At 44.3% G+C, this 13,338-nt stretch overlaps 1 protein-coding gene across 1 annotated transcript in view; it reads right to left on the bottom strand.

The window, feature by feature from the left end:
- LOC310671260 (uncharacterized protein) overlaps window positions 1-12,471 on the bottom strand; it is a 31,002-nt gene extending 18,531 nt beyond the window's left edge. The window contains exons 1-8 of the mRNA XM_083427005.1: window positions 12,178-12,471; window positions 10,633-10,795; window positions 9,125-9,274; window positions 3,943-4,103; window positions 3,096-3,272; window positions 2,074-2,215; window positions 1,289-1,476; window positions 869-1,010 (exon numbers count right to left, since the gene is read on the bottom strand). Coding sequence (XP_083283131.1) covers window positions 869-1,010; window positions 1,289-1,476; window positions 2,074-2,215; window positions 3,096-3,272; window positions 3,943-4,103; window positions 9,125-9,274; window positions 10,633-10,795; window positions 12,178-12,354 — 1,300 coding nt within the window. The 5' untranslated portion in view covers window positions 12,355-12,471. The remainder of the gene's footprint in view (window positions 1-868; window positions 1,011-1,288; window positions 1,477-2,073; window positions 2,216-3,095; window positions 3,273-3,942; window positions 4,104-9,124; window positions 9,275-10,632; window positions 10,796-12,177) is intronic.
- Between the last annotated feature and the right edge of the window lie 867 nt (window positions 12,472-13,338).

Below are 13,338 nucleotides of genomic sequence, written 5' to 3'. Positions count from 1 at the left end.
GCCAACCTAGCAGTTCGAAAGCACAAAGTGCAAGTAGATAAATAGGTACCTCTCTGGCGGGAAGGTAAACGGCATTTCCATGCGCTGCTCCGGTTCACCAGAAGCAGCTTAGTCATGCTGGCCACATGACCCGGAAGCAGTACGCAGGCTCCCTCGGCCAATAAAGCAAGAGGAGAGCCACAATCCCAGAGTTGGCCATGACTGGACCTAATGGTCAGGGGTCCCTTTACCTTTTAATGAGTCATTAGGGCAACAGAAGATCCAAGGAACTCAGTGTAAGACAGCAAATGTGTGGGACCTCTTCATACAGATAAAGCCAAGAACTTAGACAACATGTGACCTATTTCTGGGGTCTCTGTGTGTGAAATTGCTCTCATTTGAAAAGCAGAACCAAATCAGCTTTATGCAAATCTGTGTGAGTTTGTGTGTAGAAACCCTTGCTCAATGGCTCCACATATGCATATTAGCTCCAAAGCAAATATTAGGTTAACAGGAGAAATACCCTTGCCCTTCATTCCATCACTCCAGTTCCAACATTTATTTATCTCCTAGAACAGCAAACTTTTTCACTGTCCCTCAGACCTTGTGGGGAGCAGGACTATATCGGGGGGGGGGGATGAACGAATTCCTATGCCTCACAAATAACCCAGAGATGCATTTTAAATAAAAGGACACATTCTACTCATGTAAAAAATGCTGATTCCCGGACCATCTGTGAGCTGGATTTAGAAGGTGATTGGGCCAGATCAGGCCCCCAGGCCTTAGTTTGCCTACACATGTCCTAAAACCATCAGTTTTCTCCCAGCGTCCCACTCCTACCCACACACCGGCCACCAGCCCCAACCCCACAACATGTGAATCAAGTCACCTGCAGAAAAAGGCATGAAGGCATTTCTTTTCCGGAACTGACCCTTCTCATCCAAGAAATGTCCAGGGTTAAACTTTTCTGGAGTCTCCCACTGGAGTGGGTCATAGTGCACAGTTGTGAGCATTGGAACCACAGTGGTGGACTTCAGGGAGAAGATAGACATTGCATTATTTGTTTTGGTTTCACAGTCATATAAGAAAGGACATTCTTTTCAGAAAGACAGTGATTGCTGAAGCAGCCGGTCTCACATAATTGCACAGCATTCTGAAAAATCACCAGAAATTGAGTAGGTGGGGGGAACTTACTATGACTTGTCTCCACACTGCCTGGAACTATGGCAGATCAAGGCCCTTCATCTGATGCTAAATCCCTCCCTTTTCCTCCCCATAATAAACTGATCATTTCATGCGTGAATCATACCTGTGGGATGATGTAGCCCCGGAACTCTGTACGACACGTTGTTGCACGTGGGAAGCCCTCAAGGCTCCCTTTTTCAAATCGTTGAGTCTCATGGATAACGGCATTTGTGAAGGGCATCCTCACCCAATCGTCCATGCCAGGAATGCGGTTGGCACCTACCACCTCATCAATCTCCTGTTGAACTTTCGCTGCAATGGAAAGCATTCAGAAAATGTACTTCCGGAACACTGGAGCTGCTTTTGATCTGACACAGTAATATTTTCTCAAGCAATTTCTCTTCCAAAATGCAGGGAGCATCATCTGAATATTTGTGAATTGTTCATATGATTTATGCTGTACTGTATTTGTGATTTTCTACTATGTTCTATCATGCCATTATTATTAATTGTTTGTAAGTCACTTTGGGATTCATCTGAGTGGAAAGCTGCATGAAAATATAAAAAATTGTATGTCAAATCATCTTTCTCTTCTTAGAAACTAAGGCTAAAGTTAACCCCCATTCAAACCTCCTTGTCTGACATCTTTAGAGGTGTAGAAATACTTTTTTGTTCTGCAATGATCTTTATGAGTAAGTCTTACTGCCTCTGAACAGCTTTGCTGTTTTTTTATCATGCAACTTCCAATTGTTCATTGATATTTTCTTTACTTGTTTTTTACCATAACACTATTACTATATTAGTGAAATAGTGCATATTTTGCTGTTTCGTTGAATTTACTGCAAGTGACCTTTGAAAAATTTTGGGTTGGATAGCAGAGCAAATCAAATCTTTTGGCCATTTAAGTACCTTGAATGTGTGGAAATTTAGCCATCACCAGGAGGCTGAAGACTAAGGCAGTGCTTGAGTTTGTTGACCCAGCAATAAAGAGTCCAAACACGCACTGGACAAGCTCTTCGGTGCTGTAGATATTCTCAGGATTGGTTTGTTTCTGTAAACAAGGCAGAAGGGAAAGGAGGGTGGAGAAATTGAAACATCTCATCCTATTCCACACAATAACCTTGGTGGTCTGGTCTGTCATGACCTTGTCTTCTCAAGGCTGTAAATGGAATGAACTGTGTTAACTGGAATGAATTGACGCTTTTGAATTATGGTGCTGGAGGAGACTCTTGAGAGTCCCATGGACTGCAAGAAGATCAAACGCATCCATTCTTAAGGAAATCAGCCCTGAGTGCTCACTGGAAGGACAGATTGTGAAGCTGAGGCTCCAATACTTTGGCCACCTCATGAGAAGAGAAGACTCACTGGAAAAGACCCTGATGTTGGGAAAGATGGAGGGCACAAGGAGAAGGGGACGACAGAGGATGAGATGGCTAGACAGTGTTCTCGAAGCTACAAACATGAACCTGACCAAACTGCGGGTGGCAGTGGAAGACAGGAGTGCCTGGCGTGCTCTGGTCCATGGGGTCACGAAGAGTCGGACACGACTGAACGACTAAACAACAACAACAAGTGTTAACTTCAAACACAAGATGTACATTGCTTATTGCAATATAAAGATATTGTTGAGTATAAAGACACCATTGAGAACCAGCGGGGGGGGGGGGGGCGGATTTCAGACCACAATCTCATGTATGATTTCATTTTGGTCAGCTGTGTTTCTGCTGCCTGGGTTGATGTCTAAATAAACTGGAGGACAGATGTTTCCATCTGAGATTAGTTTGGAGATGGACTTCAGCAGCCACCAAAGCCAAGACAGGGACAATGTTTCAGAATGAGGGAGTGAAACAACAATGAGGGACAGTTTCAAATTTACTACAAATGAGGGGCATCTCAGAAATGTAGGGAAAGAAAGTTATGGATCTCCCTACCTTCTCTGACCTGATAAGGAAGCAATCGATATAGTCACGGAGATTCTGAGGATCCAGTGTCCTCCTGTGGGACTCCACCCTCTCACGAATGAAGGCCTTCATTTTTTCACAGTCTGCTAATATCTTCCTGTGCTGTCCAGGTAGGTAAGCCATTATTCCTGGGGCCAAATTATAAATCTGGAACAGAAGCAATGGGGAAATGAGGAAATGAGATAAACTGTAATCATAAATGAGATAAATGAGAAATGAGATAACCTGTATTTGCCTCTCTCTCATTCAGAGGTTATTAAATTAATGTGGCTTTTGGAACTTCTCTGCTACTGCTGCTGTTGCTGCTTCTACTGCTACTACTACTAGTAGTAGTAGTCATGTCCAACAAGCACATACAGAGACTTTTCAAGATTCAGCTTCCTCCTGTGAGAGCTCTGCCACTCTTGTATCCAGAAATGAGTCATCAGGCCACCTATCTCACTCCAATGGAAAAATAGGAGCCTTCTCTGATGCTTTTGTCAGAGTGCAACGTTTTTGCTTAAGGTTACAGCATTCAAACACGGCATTTTATGTAAACTTACAACTTTAACAAAAATGTGGTGATATTTTTGGCATTATTTACATAAAGACATGCCACTGGGGCGAAGAACTGAATTGGAGTGCAGTTTGTTATGTGGGAGAAAGACCTGTAACAGATCACACTGAGATGAATTGAACCACATTTTACATCCCTACTGGTGACATAAGTAAATTTGAGGAAGCATGCCTGTTTGAGTGCAGAAATAGTTATAAGCAGAAAGAAACACAGAGGTAGAAGAAAGACCCCCAGGTTCAGCATGCAGAAGGAACGACATGCCTGCATTGATAAAGTACGGATGTAGCCCATGAAGTCCTGCACAATACGCAGGTTCTCCAGCAGCACCGGATCTTTGTAGTCAAACCGATTCCCAAAGACAACTGAAGAGAGGACATTTGAAACAGCACATGTGATGCTTCTTCTTGGGTCAAAGGCCTGCCCTGCAAGAACAATGAGACATGGTGAGTGGGGCTTGGCAAGTTGGTAATAGTAGCAGTAGTAGTAGTAGTAATAAGGTAAAGGTAAAGGGACCCCTGACCATTAGGTCCAGTCGTGGCCGACTTTGGGGTTGCGGCGCTCATCTCACTTTATTGGCTGAGGGAGCCGGCGTACAGCTTCCGGGTCATGTGGCCAGCATAACTAAGCCGCTTCTGGCGAACCAGAGCAGTGCACGGAAACGCCGTTTACCTTCCGGCCGGAGCGGTACCTATTTATCTACTTGCACTTTGACGTGCTTTCGAACTGTTTGGTTTGCAGGAGCAGGGACCGAACAATGGGAGCTCACCCCGTCGCATGCATTCGAACTGCCAACCTTCTGATCGGCAAGTCCTAGGCTCTGTGGTTTAACCCACAGCACCACCCGCTAATATTATTATTACTACTAGTAATAATAATTATTATTACTACTACTAGTAGTAGTAATAATAATTATTATTACTACTACTACTACTAGTAGTAGTAATAATAATAATAATAATAATAATAATATACCCCTTCCATCTGACTGGGTTGTCCCAACCACCCTGTGCGCTTTTTTTGCCTTTATGGCAAAACTGATATATTTTCCTTTTGATATCTCTCTGGAATTTAAGGGACATAGGTGGCGCTGTGGTCTAAACCACAGAGCCTAGGGCTTGCTGATCAGAAGGTTGGCGGTTTGAATCCCAGCAATGGGGTGAGCTCCCGTTGCTCGGTATGGCGTTAACATATGAGAGTGCTGGAGGTGAAATAGTTAAGCAGGTTACCTAATCAGAACCCAGGGGGGTGGAGTCAGAGGGACTATAAAATCAGCTCTGGGAGGGGCGAAGGGGGAGTTTGATGGGAGTTGGGTGGTTGGTTGGAGTGAGAGTGAATTGGGATAGAGTCTGTAGGTAGGTTGAGTTAGTGTAGCGAAAAAAGCTGAGTCAGGAACAGTTAGGAGCTAGGAAGGCAGGCAAAAATCTGAGAGGTGGTTTAGTGAGTGAGAGCAGGTAGCAGAAGTTATAGGTTTGGATAGGCACCCCATGATTGTAATTGACTGAGACCGTTTATGAAACCATACACTTGTTAAACTGCAATAAATAAACAGACGTTTATGTTCCAATTTAACCCTGACTGGACTCAGTATTTTACCAGGTAGGGCCTGGGTGGTGGCAGCAAGAAATAAAGTGGTGGCAGAGGGATCAATAGATGGTGAAACATCCGGGGACCCTGTGTGATCGCCACACTCGGTCCCTGTTCCTGCCAACCTAGCAGTTCGAAAGCATGTCAAAGTGCAAGTAGATAAATAGGTACTGCTCCAGCGGGAAGGTAAACGGTGTTTCCGTGCGCTGCTCTGGTTCACGGGAAGTAGCTTAGTCATGCTGGCCACATGACCCGGAAGCTGTACACCGCCTCCCTCAGCCAATGGGTGAGAGTGGGGTCAGGTGGCAATGTTTCTATTTCACTTACTATATGTAGGGTTTGGTGTCAGCGTTGACTGTGCAGGTTCTTTGCTGTTCGCTTGTGTTCCTTTGGTGGTGAGAGAGGTTGGGGTTGGCCTAGGGTGTGGTTATTCATTTGTGGTTGGCTGTGGTGGTCTTTGTTTTCATATGTGAGTGGGGTGGGTGGGTGTTTTGGATCAGGTTAGCCATATTGATTTGTATGCTGTTGGTGGATTATTGTCGTTGTCTTGTTGGGCTGTGTATGTGATAAAGGGGAGCCATACCGGGGTAAAGGCATCTTCTTCTATTTGTCCCCGTGTCAGTTTCAGTTTATTGGTTAATTTTTCTAGTAGGGCTGTTTCCCATACTATTTGGTACCATTGGTCCATGCCTACTCCTGACAGGTCTCTCCAGTGTCTGGCTATGATGCTTCTGGCTGCTGAAAGTAGGTGGGTTATGAGTTCTTTGTGGTGTAAGTGGGCATTATTGTCTTGGAAGATGTTTAGTAAAGCCAATTCTGGGGTGATTTCTAATACTTGCTTGGATATTTTACTTATTTCTCGTACAGTTGTTGTCCAGAATGGTTGGATTTTGGGGCACTCCCACCACATGTGGAGGTATGTGCCTGTGGAGGTGCACCCTCTCCAGCATTTTGGTGAGATTCCTGGGCATATTAGTGCTAGTTTTCTTGGTGTTAGGTACCACCTGTAGGTGAGTTTCAGAGTGAGTTCTTTTCTTTTCATTGGTATGGATTTAAAGGGGGGGTATAGTCCACATTTTGGTCCACTGAGTGGGGTTAATCTCATAGCCTATGTCATCCTCCCATTGTTTTTTTATTGTGTCTAGGGAATTCGTGGGATTTTGTAGTAGTATTTTGTATACTGCGGATGCCATTTCTCTGCCGTGTCCCTATGTTGTTAAAAGGAGGTTTTCAAAGGTTGTCAGTGGCCTAGTTGCTGCTGATTTTACTGCTGGGTTGTTTAAGAAGGCATGTAATTGGTGATGCCTTAACCAGGGCATTTGGGTGTCTTCTAGTTTGTCTTGTATTTCTTGTGTTGATAAAGTTTGTTATTTTCGTAGAAGTCTATTCGGTGATATAGGCCTTTGGTTTGCCAGGTTTTAATCTGGAGGTTTTGTGCTGCGTGATGGAATAATGGGTGGTATGCCTAGGGAATTAGTGGGGATGGGGTTGGGGATAGTTTGCCTATTACTGTTTTCCATGCCCTGAGCATGGTCTGTGTGTACCTGTTAAGTGTTGTGGGAATTTTCCTTAGTTTGTTTGGGAGGAGAGGGTATGCTGTGGTGCAGGTATTTTCAGTTGTGTCCCTCTCTAGGTGTATCCATAGTTTTGTCTCATCTTCTAGTATATATGGGATTATATGGCGTATTTGGTTGGCAGTATAATATCCTTCTATGTTGGGGATTCCCCATCCTCCTTCTGAGGTGGGGAGGTGCAGGTATTTGGGGCTTATTCTTGGGTTTTTGTGTGAGAAGATAAAGGAGTGTAGTTTTCCCTGCCATCTGCGGAGTAGGGTTTGGGGGATCCAGAGTGGAAGGGTTTGGAATAGGTAGGTTAGTTTTGGGAGGGTTTTATAAGTTTTATTGAGCGCAAAAACTATGTACAGTGCAGAGGTCCCAAATCCATGTTTGCCTCAATCACTAGCAGATTCCGGAGGTGCCTTCTTCCTGTTTGCCCTCCAGCATATAAGCCCGGGAGAACCCCATTTCTGCCTCTTTTCCTTACGTGTAATTCCCTGGCGAAAACTATGCAATGGAAGAGGCACGTCCAACTCCCTGGAAGCGGTGTTGTGGCTCATCTCAGCCTGACTGAGCCTTTGCATCCTCCCCCCCCTTTCTCTCGTCGTCTGTTTCTCCTAAAGTCTCACTTTCACCAGACTGACAAGGTGCAGTTGCTCAACAAAGGAGGAGGCTGTCATAGAATCATAGAATCATAGAATCATAGAATCATAGAATCATAGAATCATAGAATCATAGAGTTGGAAGAGACCACAAGGGCCATCGAGTCCAACCCCCTGCCAAGCAGGAAACACCATCAGAGCACTCCTGACATATGGTTGTCAAGCCTCTGCTTAAAGACCTCCAAAGAAGGAGACTCCACCACACTCCTTGGCAGCAAATTCCACTGCCGAACAGCTCTTACTGTCGGGAAGTTCTTCCTAATGTTTAGGTGGAATCTTCTTTCTTGTAGTTTGGATCCATTGCTCCGTGTCCGCTTCTCTGGAGCAGCAGAAAACAACCTTTCTCCCTCCTCTATGTGACATCCTTTTATATATTTGAACATGGCTATCATATCACCCCTTAACCTCCTCTTCTCCAGGCTAAACATGCCCAGCTCCCTTAGCCGTTCCTCATAAGGCATCGTTTCCAGGCCTTTGACCATTTTGGTTGCCCTCCTCTGGACACGTTCCAGTTTGTCAGTGTCCTTCTTGAACTGTGGTGCCCAGAACTGGACACAGTGCTCCAGGTGAGGTCTGACCAGAGCAGAATACAGTGGCACTATTACTTCCCTTGATCTAGATGCTATACTCCTATTGATGCAGCCCAGAATTGCATTGGCTTTTTTAGCTGCCGCGTCACACTGTTGGCTCATGTCAAGTTTGTGGTCAACCAAGACTCCTAGATCCTTTTGACATGTACTGCTCTCAAGCCAGGTGTCACCCATCTTGTATTTGTGCCTCTCATTTTTTTTGCCCAAGTGCAATACTTTACATTTCTCCCTGTTAAAATTCATCTTGTTTGTTTTGGCCCAGTTCTCTAATCTGTCAAGGTCATTTTGAAGTGTGATCCTGTCCTCTGGGGTGTTAGCCACCCCTCCCAGTTTGGTGTCATCTGCAAATTTGATCAGGATGCCCTTGAGTGCATCATCCAAGTCGTTGATAAAGATGTTGAATAAGACCGGGCCCAAGACAGAACCCTGTGGCACCCCACTAGTCACTCTTCTCCAGGATGAAGAGGAACCATTGATGAGCACTCTTTGGGTCCGGTCAGTCAGCCAGTTACAAATCCATTGAGTGGTAGCAGAGTCAAGACCGCATTTTACCAGCTTCTTTACAAGAATATCATGGGGCACCTTGTCAAATGCCTTGCTGAAATCAAGGTAGACTACATCCACTGCGTTCCCTTCATCTACCAGGCTTCCCTTCATCTACCAGGCTTGTAATTCAAAAAATGAGATCAGGTTCGTCTGACATGACTTATTTTTCAGAAATCCATGCTGACTATTGGTGATCACAGCATTCCTTTCTAGGTGCTCACAGATTGTTTGCTTAATGATTGTTTGTCTGTACATTCCTGTCTCTCCCCTCTCCCTTGGAGGCAGACCCCTGACACTTAGCTTTAAAAACAAATTAATTATAGAACCACCACCCCCAAGAAGAATATAAAGCTTGCCCAATATTTAAAGAGAGAATTAAAATCGGAGAGGTCTGAAGTAAGAAGAGACAAATTACAGTCACCAACAACAATCACAAAATAAAACCCCACTTCCTGCATTGAAGGATGGCAGAATTTTCTTTGGAAGACGTATGGCTCAAGAGTACCTTGTGTGGCCACCAATTCTTCTACCAGGCAAAGGGCTTCCTCTTGTATCCTCTCAGACATTGTTTTCTTTCCCATCCCAAATTCCCGCAGGGTGGATAATGTGAACCTGCGCACCTCTCTCCATTTTGCCTCATTTCTGTTGACCATTCCTGAAAGGAAACAGGTGGAGAGCTCAATGTGCAGAAACCAGCAGGAAGTTTCAATATGAGAGATGGTGCCTTCCTCCTTCAAGCTACATTCCCATTTGTAATTGCAAACGTGGTGGTTCCAGACAACTGGTTTATTCAGCATTCAGCCTGATTTCTTTGCGGTTCGCTTGCACTGAGATTATACAACATTAAAAGAACCAAAGAATTGTAGAGCTTGAAGGGACCACGATGGTCTTCTAGTCCAATCCCCGGCAATGCAAGAACCTTTTGCCTGATGTGGGGCTCAAACCCACGACCCTGAGGTTGAGTCTCATTCTCTACCAACTGAGCTATGAGCATGGAACTGGACTTCCCCACAAAATTTCCCTCTGATAATCTATCCGGAATAGGGGGGCAGGAGCAACTTGTGCCTATGCTATATCAGCAGTTCTTCACACAGGTCACTTTTTCACACACTCAAGCACTGGTTTGCCAAAACATCTTGTGCTATCAGTTGTTTTTTTGTTTTTTGTTTGGCTTCATGGCTGTTGTTCTGTTACTCTTTTCACAATGCCAAGGTCTCCATTTGTGGCGATCACACAGGGTCCCCGGATGTTTGGCAGTCTATTGATCCCTGTGCCACCACTGTGCTCGCTTCCCCGCTGCCACCAACCCATTACTCTCAGGTACACACTGAGTCCAGACAGTTGTTAAAATTAAACCAAATAAACAAGTTTATTTTATAAGCATTAAGAAGTTTATGGTTTCTCAGATAATTTTCTTGTCAGTTTCTTAACCTTAGTTTCTTTACCGGCCTATACCTTCCTAATACCTTCTGACTGATTATCTTGACTGTTTGACTGACTCCACTTAACAGATTCTCTCACTCTCTCACATCAGACTATCCCAACCCACAGACTTACCCTCCCTCTCTCTTCTCTAACTCCAGACTAACTTCTTAACAACTCTAACTCTAACTCTAACTCTAACTCTAACTAACAACTCTAACTCTAACTAACAACTCTAACTCTAACTCTAACTCTAACTCTAACTCCTTCCCTTGGGTTCCTATTGGTTAATCATTTTACACTTAGTTAACCCTTTCCTTATGAAGCCAGTATGATGTCACACACCTAGGAGGGCAAACGCCACACCATTCATCGAACCTAAAGCTACAAACATGTTCACAAAGATCCAAGCAGCTGATACTGAAGACACAAACATGGCGTAATGTCATCCATTTTCATCCAGCATGGCTGCTCTAATTGTGTACCTGAAATATGGCATAACTGCTGAGCATAATAGACAGGAAGTGTGGCAGGGCCTAGGTTAACACAGGTAATCCAAAAATAAGCACAGAAATGCAATACACCCCTTACCTCGATAGTTGTTCGCTCTGTCTATGAAGGGCATTGCAGGACGCCCACCAAATTCTTCAGCATGATTCACAAAAGCATCTTTCATTGTTTCATATCCACAAATCACAACGATGGGCTTTGGCCCGATCCAGACAGTAAAGATGGGGCCATATTTATCAATGAGCTGAAAGTAGAATCAAAGACAAGCAATGTTCATTGGGCAATGCTTCCTTTGGGCAGATGCCTCAGGGCAGGGGTGGAGAAACTGTGTCCCCTGGGCCAAACTTGGGCACAACATCTGGATCTTTCTTTCTTTTTTTAGGAAAAAGGTGAGTAAGAGGAGAGAAGACAGCAGTGTGTAACAGTGTCATGGTGTGAAGGAAGCGAGAGATTTTGCTCCCTCTCCCATCACACAAGATCTCTTTCCTGGCCAGTCACCCAGTGATGCTAGTCACCCAGTGATGCTCTATGGTGGGAAATTCAAGAGAAACACAAGGAAATACAGTCATACCTTGGTTTTCAGACTGCTTAATTCTCAAACGTTTTGGCTCCCGAATACCACAAACCCAGAAGTGACTGTTTCGGTTTGCGAACTATTTTTGGAAGCTGAATGTCTGATGGGGCTTCTGCATCTTCTGATTGGCTACAGGAGCTTCCTGCAGCCAATCAGAAGTTGTACTTTGATTTCCGAACTTTTGGAAGTCGAATGGACTTCTGGAAGGATTCCATTCGACATCCAAGGTATGACTGTACTTCTTAGACACAGCACAGAGTTTGGAATTCATGACTCCTAGATGTAATGATGGACAGTTTTAACAGCTGATAAGATAGAGACACAGCTGGGACACCAGTTAAAGTTGGTAGCAGGCACTCAGTTCCACCAAGGCATTTTTCCTGAAGCTATAATATGGCCATCAACTATAGCTTTATCCTCCATCAAAATTAATGGCTGTTATTCATTCATTCATTATTTTTTACTTTTTAAATTTCTATAGTGCTCTTATTCTGAGGATTATATCATCATCATATTATTATTAATATTAATTTAAAAACACAGAAATACATAGCATAATAACAGGCAAAAAGAATACCCCCCTCCCCGAAGTTTAAACGGTATAGATTGCTTAATTAGCCAAAGGCCTGGGTGACAATGAATATTTTTGCCTGGTGCCTCAAGATATGTAATGAACGCACCAGGTGAGCTTCCTTGGATAGAGCATTGCACAAATGGTGAGCCACCACAGCAAAGGCCCATTCTCATGTTGTCACCCTATGGAGTTCTCACAGAGAAGGCACAAAAGAAGGGCCTCAGATGACAACCACAGGGTCCAAGTTGGTTCATATGGATCCCCATACTCTCTAAAGCCTTCTAGCATGGGAAAAGACAAAGAGGATGGGAACTTTCCAATCATAAGCTCCATTCTGTTAACTGAAGGCTTCTCAAAGCAGCAGACTCAAGCAGATATACACAGACCAGACAAGGAAGAAATTAAATTTGTGTCCTCCTCTCTCTGTCCTACTATTCTAGGCAAAATCCTATTGACATTTATGGACAGGGAAACTCACCTTTTTATAGAACTTGTAGAGAGGCAGGACATCTTTCTGCAGGAGATTTCCCAGCAAGAGCCAGGGAGTGGGTCCTGGGGGTAGCTGGCTTTTCTTCTTGTACATTTTGAAGGAGGAGAAGATTAAAGCGAAGAGCAAGTAGAGAAGGAGCAGAGCTCCTGCCTCAACCACCTCCATCTTTCACTGAGTTCTTCTTTAGGCCAGAAATCCAAGAAAATGCTTAAGAAAGTCAGGAAGGAAGGAATGCTGTCAGCTGGAGACCCAGCCAAACCTGTCTCTAACATTCCAACCCTGTTTTCATTCTTTTCCATGTGATTTTTAATTATTAGCAAGAGCTAGTTACTCATTAAAAGAACGTCACTCTGACCTGAACTCTGAGTTAACCCCCTAACCCTTGGAAATGTGAGATGTCGTGCATGGAGGCTGTGCACTGATGCACATTTATTGTGAAGCCAGCCAGGGAAAACATTTTCTTTTCTGGTGCCAGTCAAAGTCAGCAATGCTGAGCTGGACAGACCTTTAGTGCAGTTTCCATTTTTGTGACTTTATGTTCCTGCTCATTTTTATACAGGAGTTTAGTGTGTTGACATACCTACTGATCAGTTTGTGCTTCATAGATGTGGCTCTCACCTTCTGACTGCTATGCATCTCAAGTAAGGCTTTCTTAGCTGCATTGCCCCATGTATGGGACTGGCCATAAGCCAAGAGGCTCAATTAGTGATTTATCTTTTTTCTTTTTGGGCATCTAGCTGCCCTGATCTTTCTGCAATGGTGTTTTTTCTCCACTGACTTCACACTGTGGGACTGGAGAAGTGTTTCCTTAATTTGGCGCAATTGGCATTTAGCCCAGGTAAGTGAGAATATTTAAGAAAAGGTTTCTGCAGTGTCTGAGGCACTATTGGGTTGAGGACACTCTTTAGTCACCTTCCATGGACTCTGCCTTTGAGGGGTGGGTCCTTGGAGTGCCTTTAGACTTGGCATGCTCATTGAGGTGAAAATTGGCTGAGAGTGTGTGTCAGGGAACTGCCATCGGTTCAGGAAGGAGAGAGGAAAAGCCTAATGGATTATAGAGAGCCTCCAAGGATCATGGGAAGCAGCTCCTCTTCAATGGAGGAAAGTAACCACACCTCCAGTGGAGAGGAGCTGTAGGGCTCGGAGGAG

This window comes from Podarcis tiliguerta (genome assembly GCF_965153285.1).
Source record: "Podarcis tiliguerta genome assembly, chromosome: 2".
Classification (NCBI taxonomy): Eukaryota; Metazoa; Chordata; class Lepidosauria; order Squamata; family Lacertidae; genus Podarcis; species Podarcis tiliguerta.
Note: the sequence above shows the minus strand (reverse complement) of the source record. Positions and strands in the feature narration are given on the sequence as shown.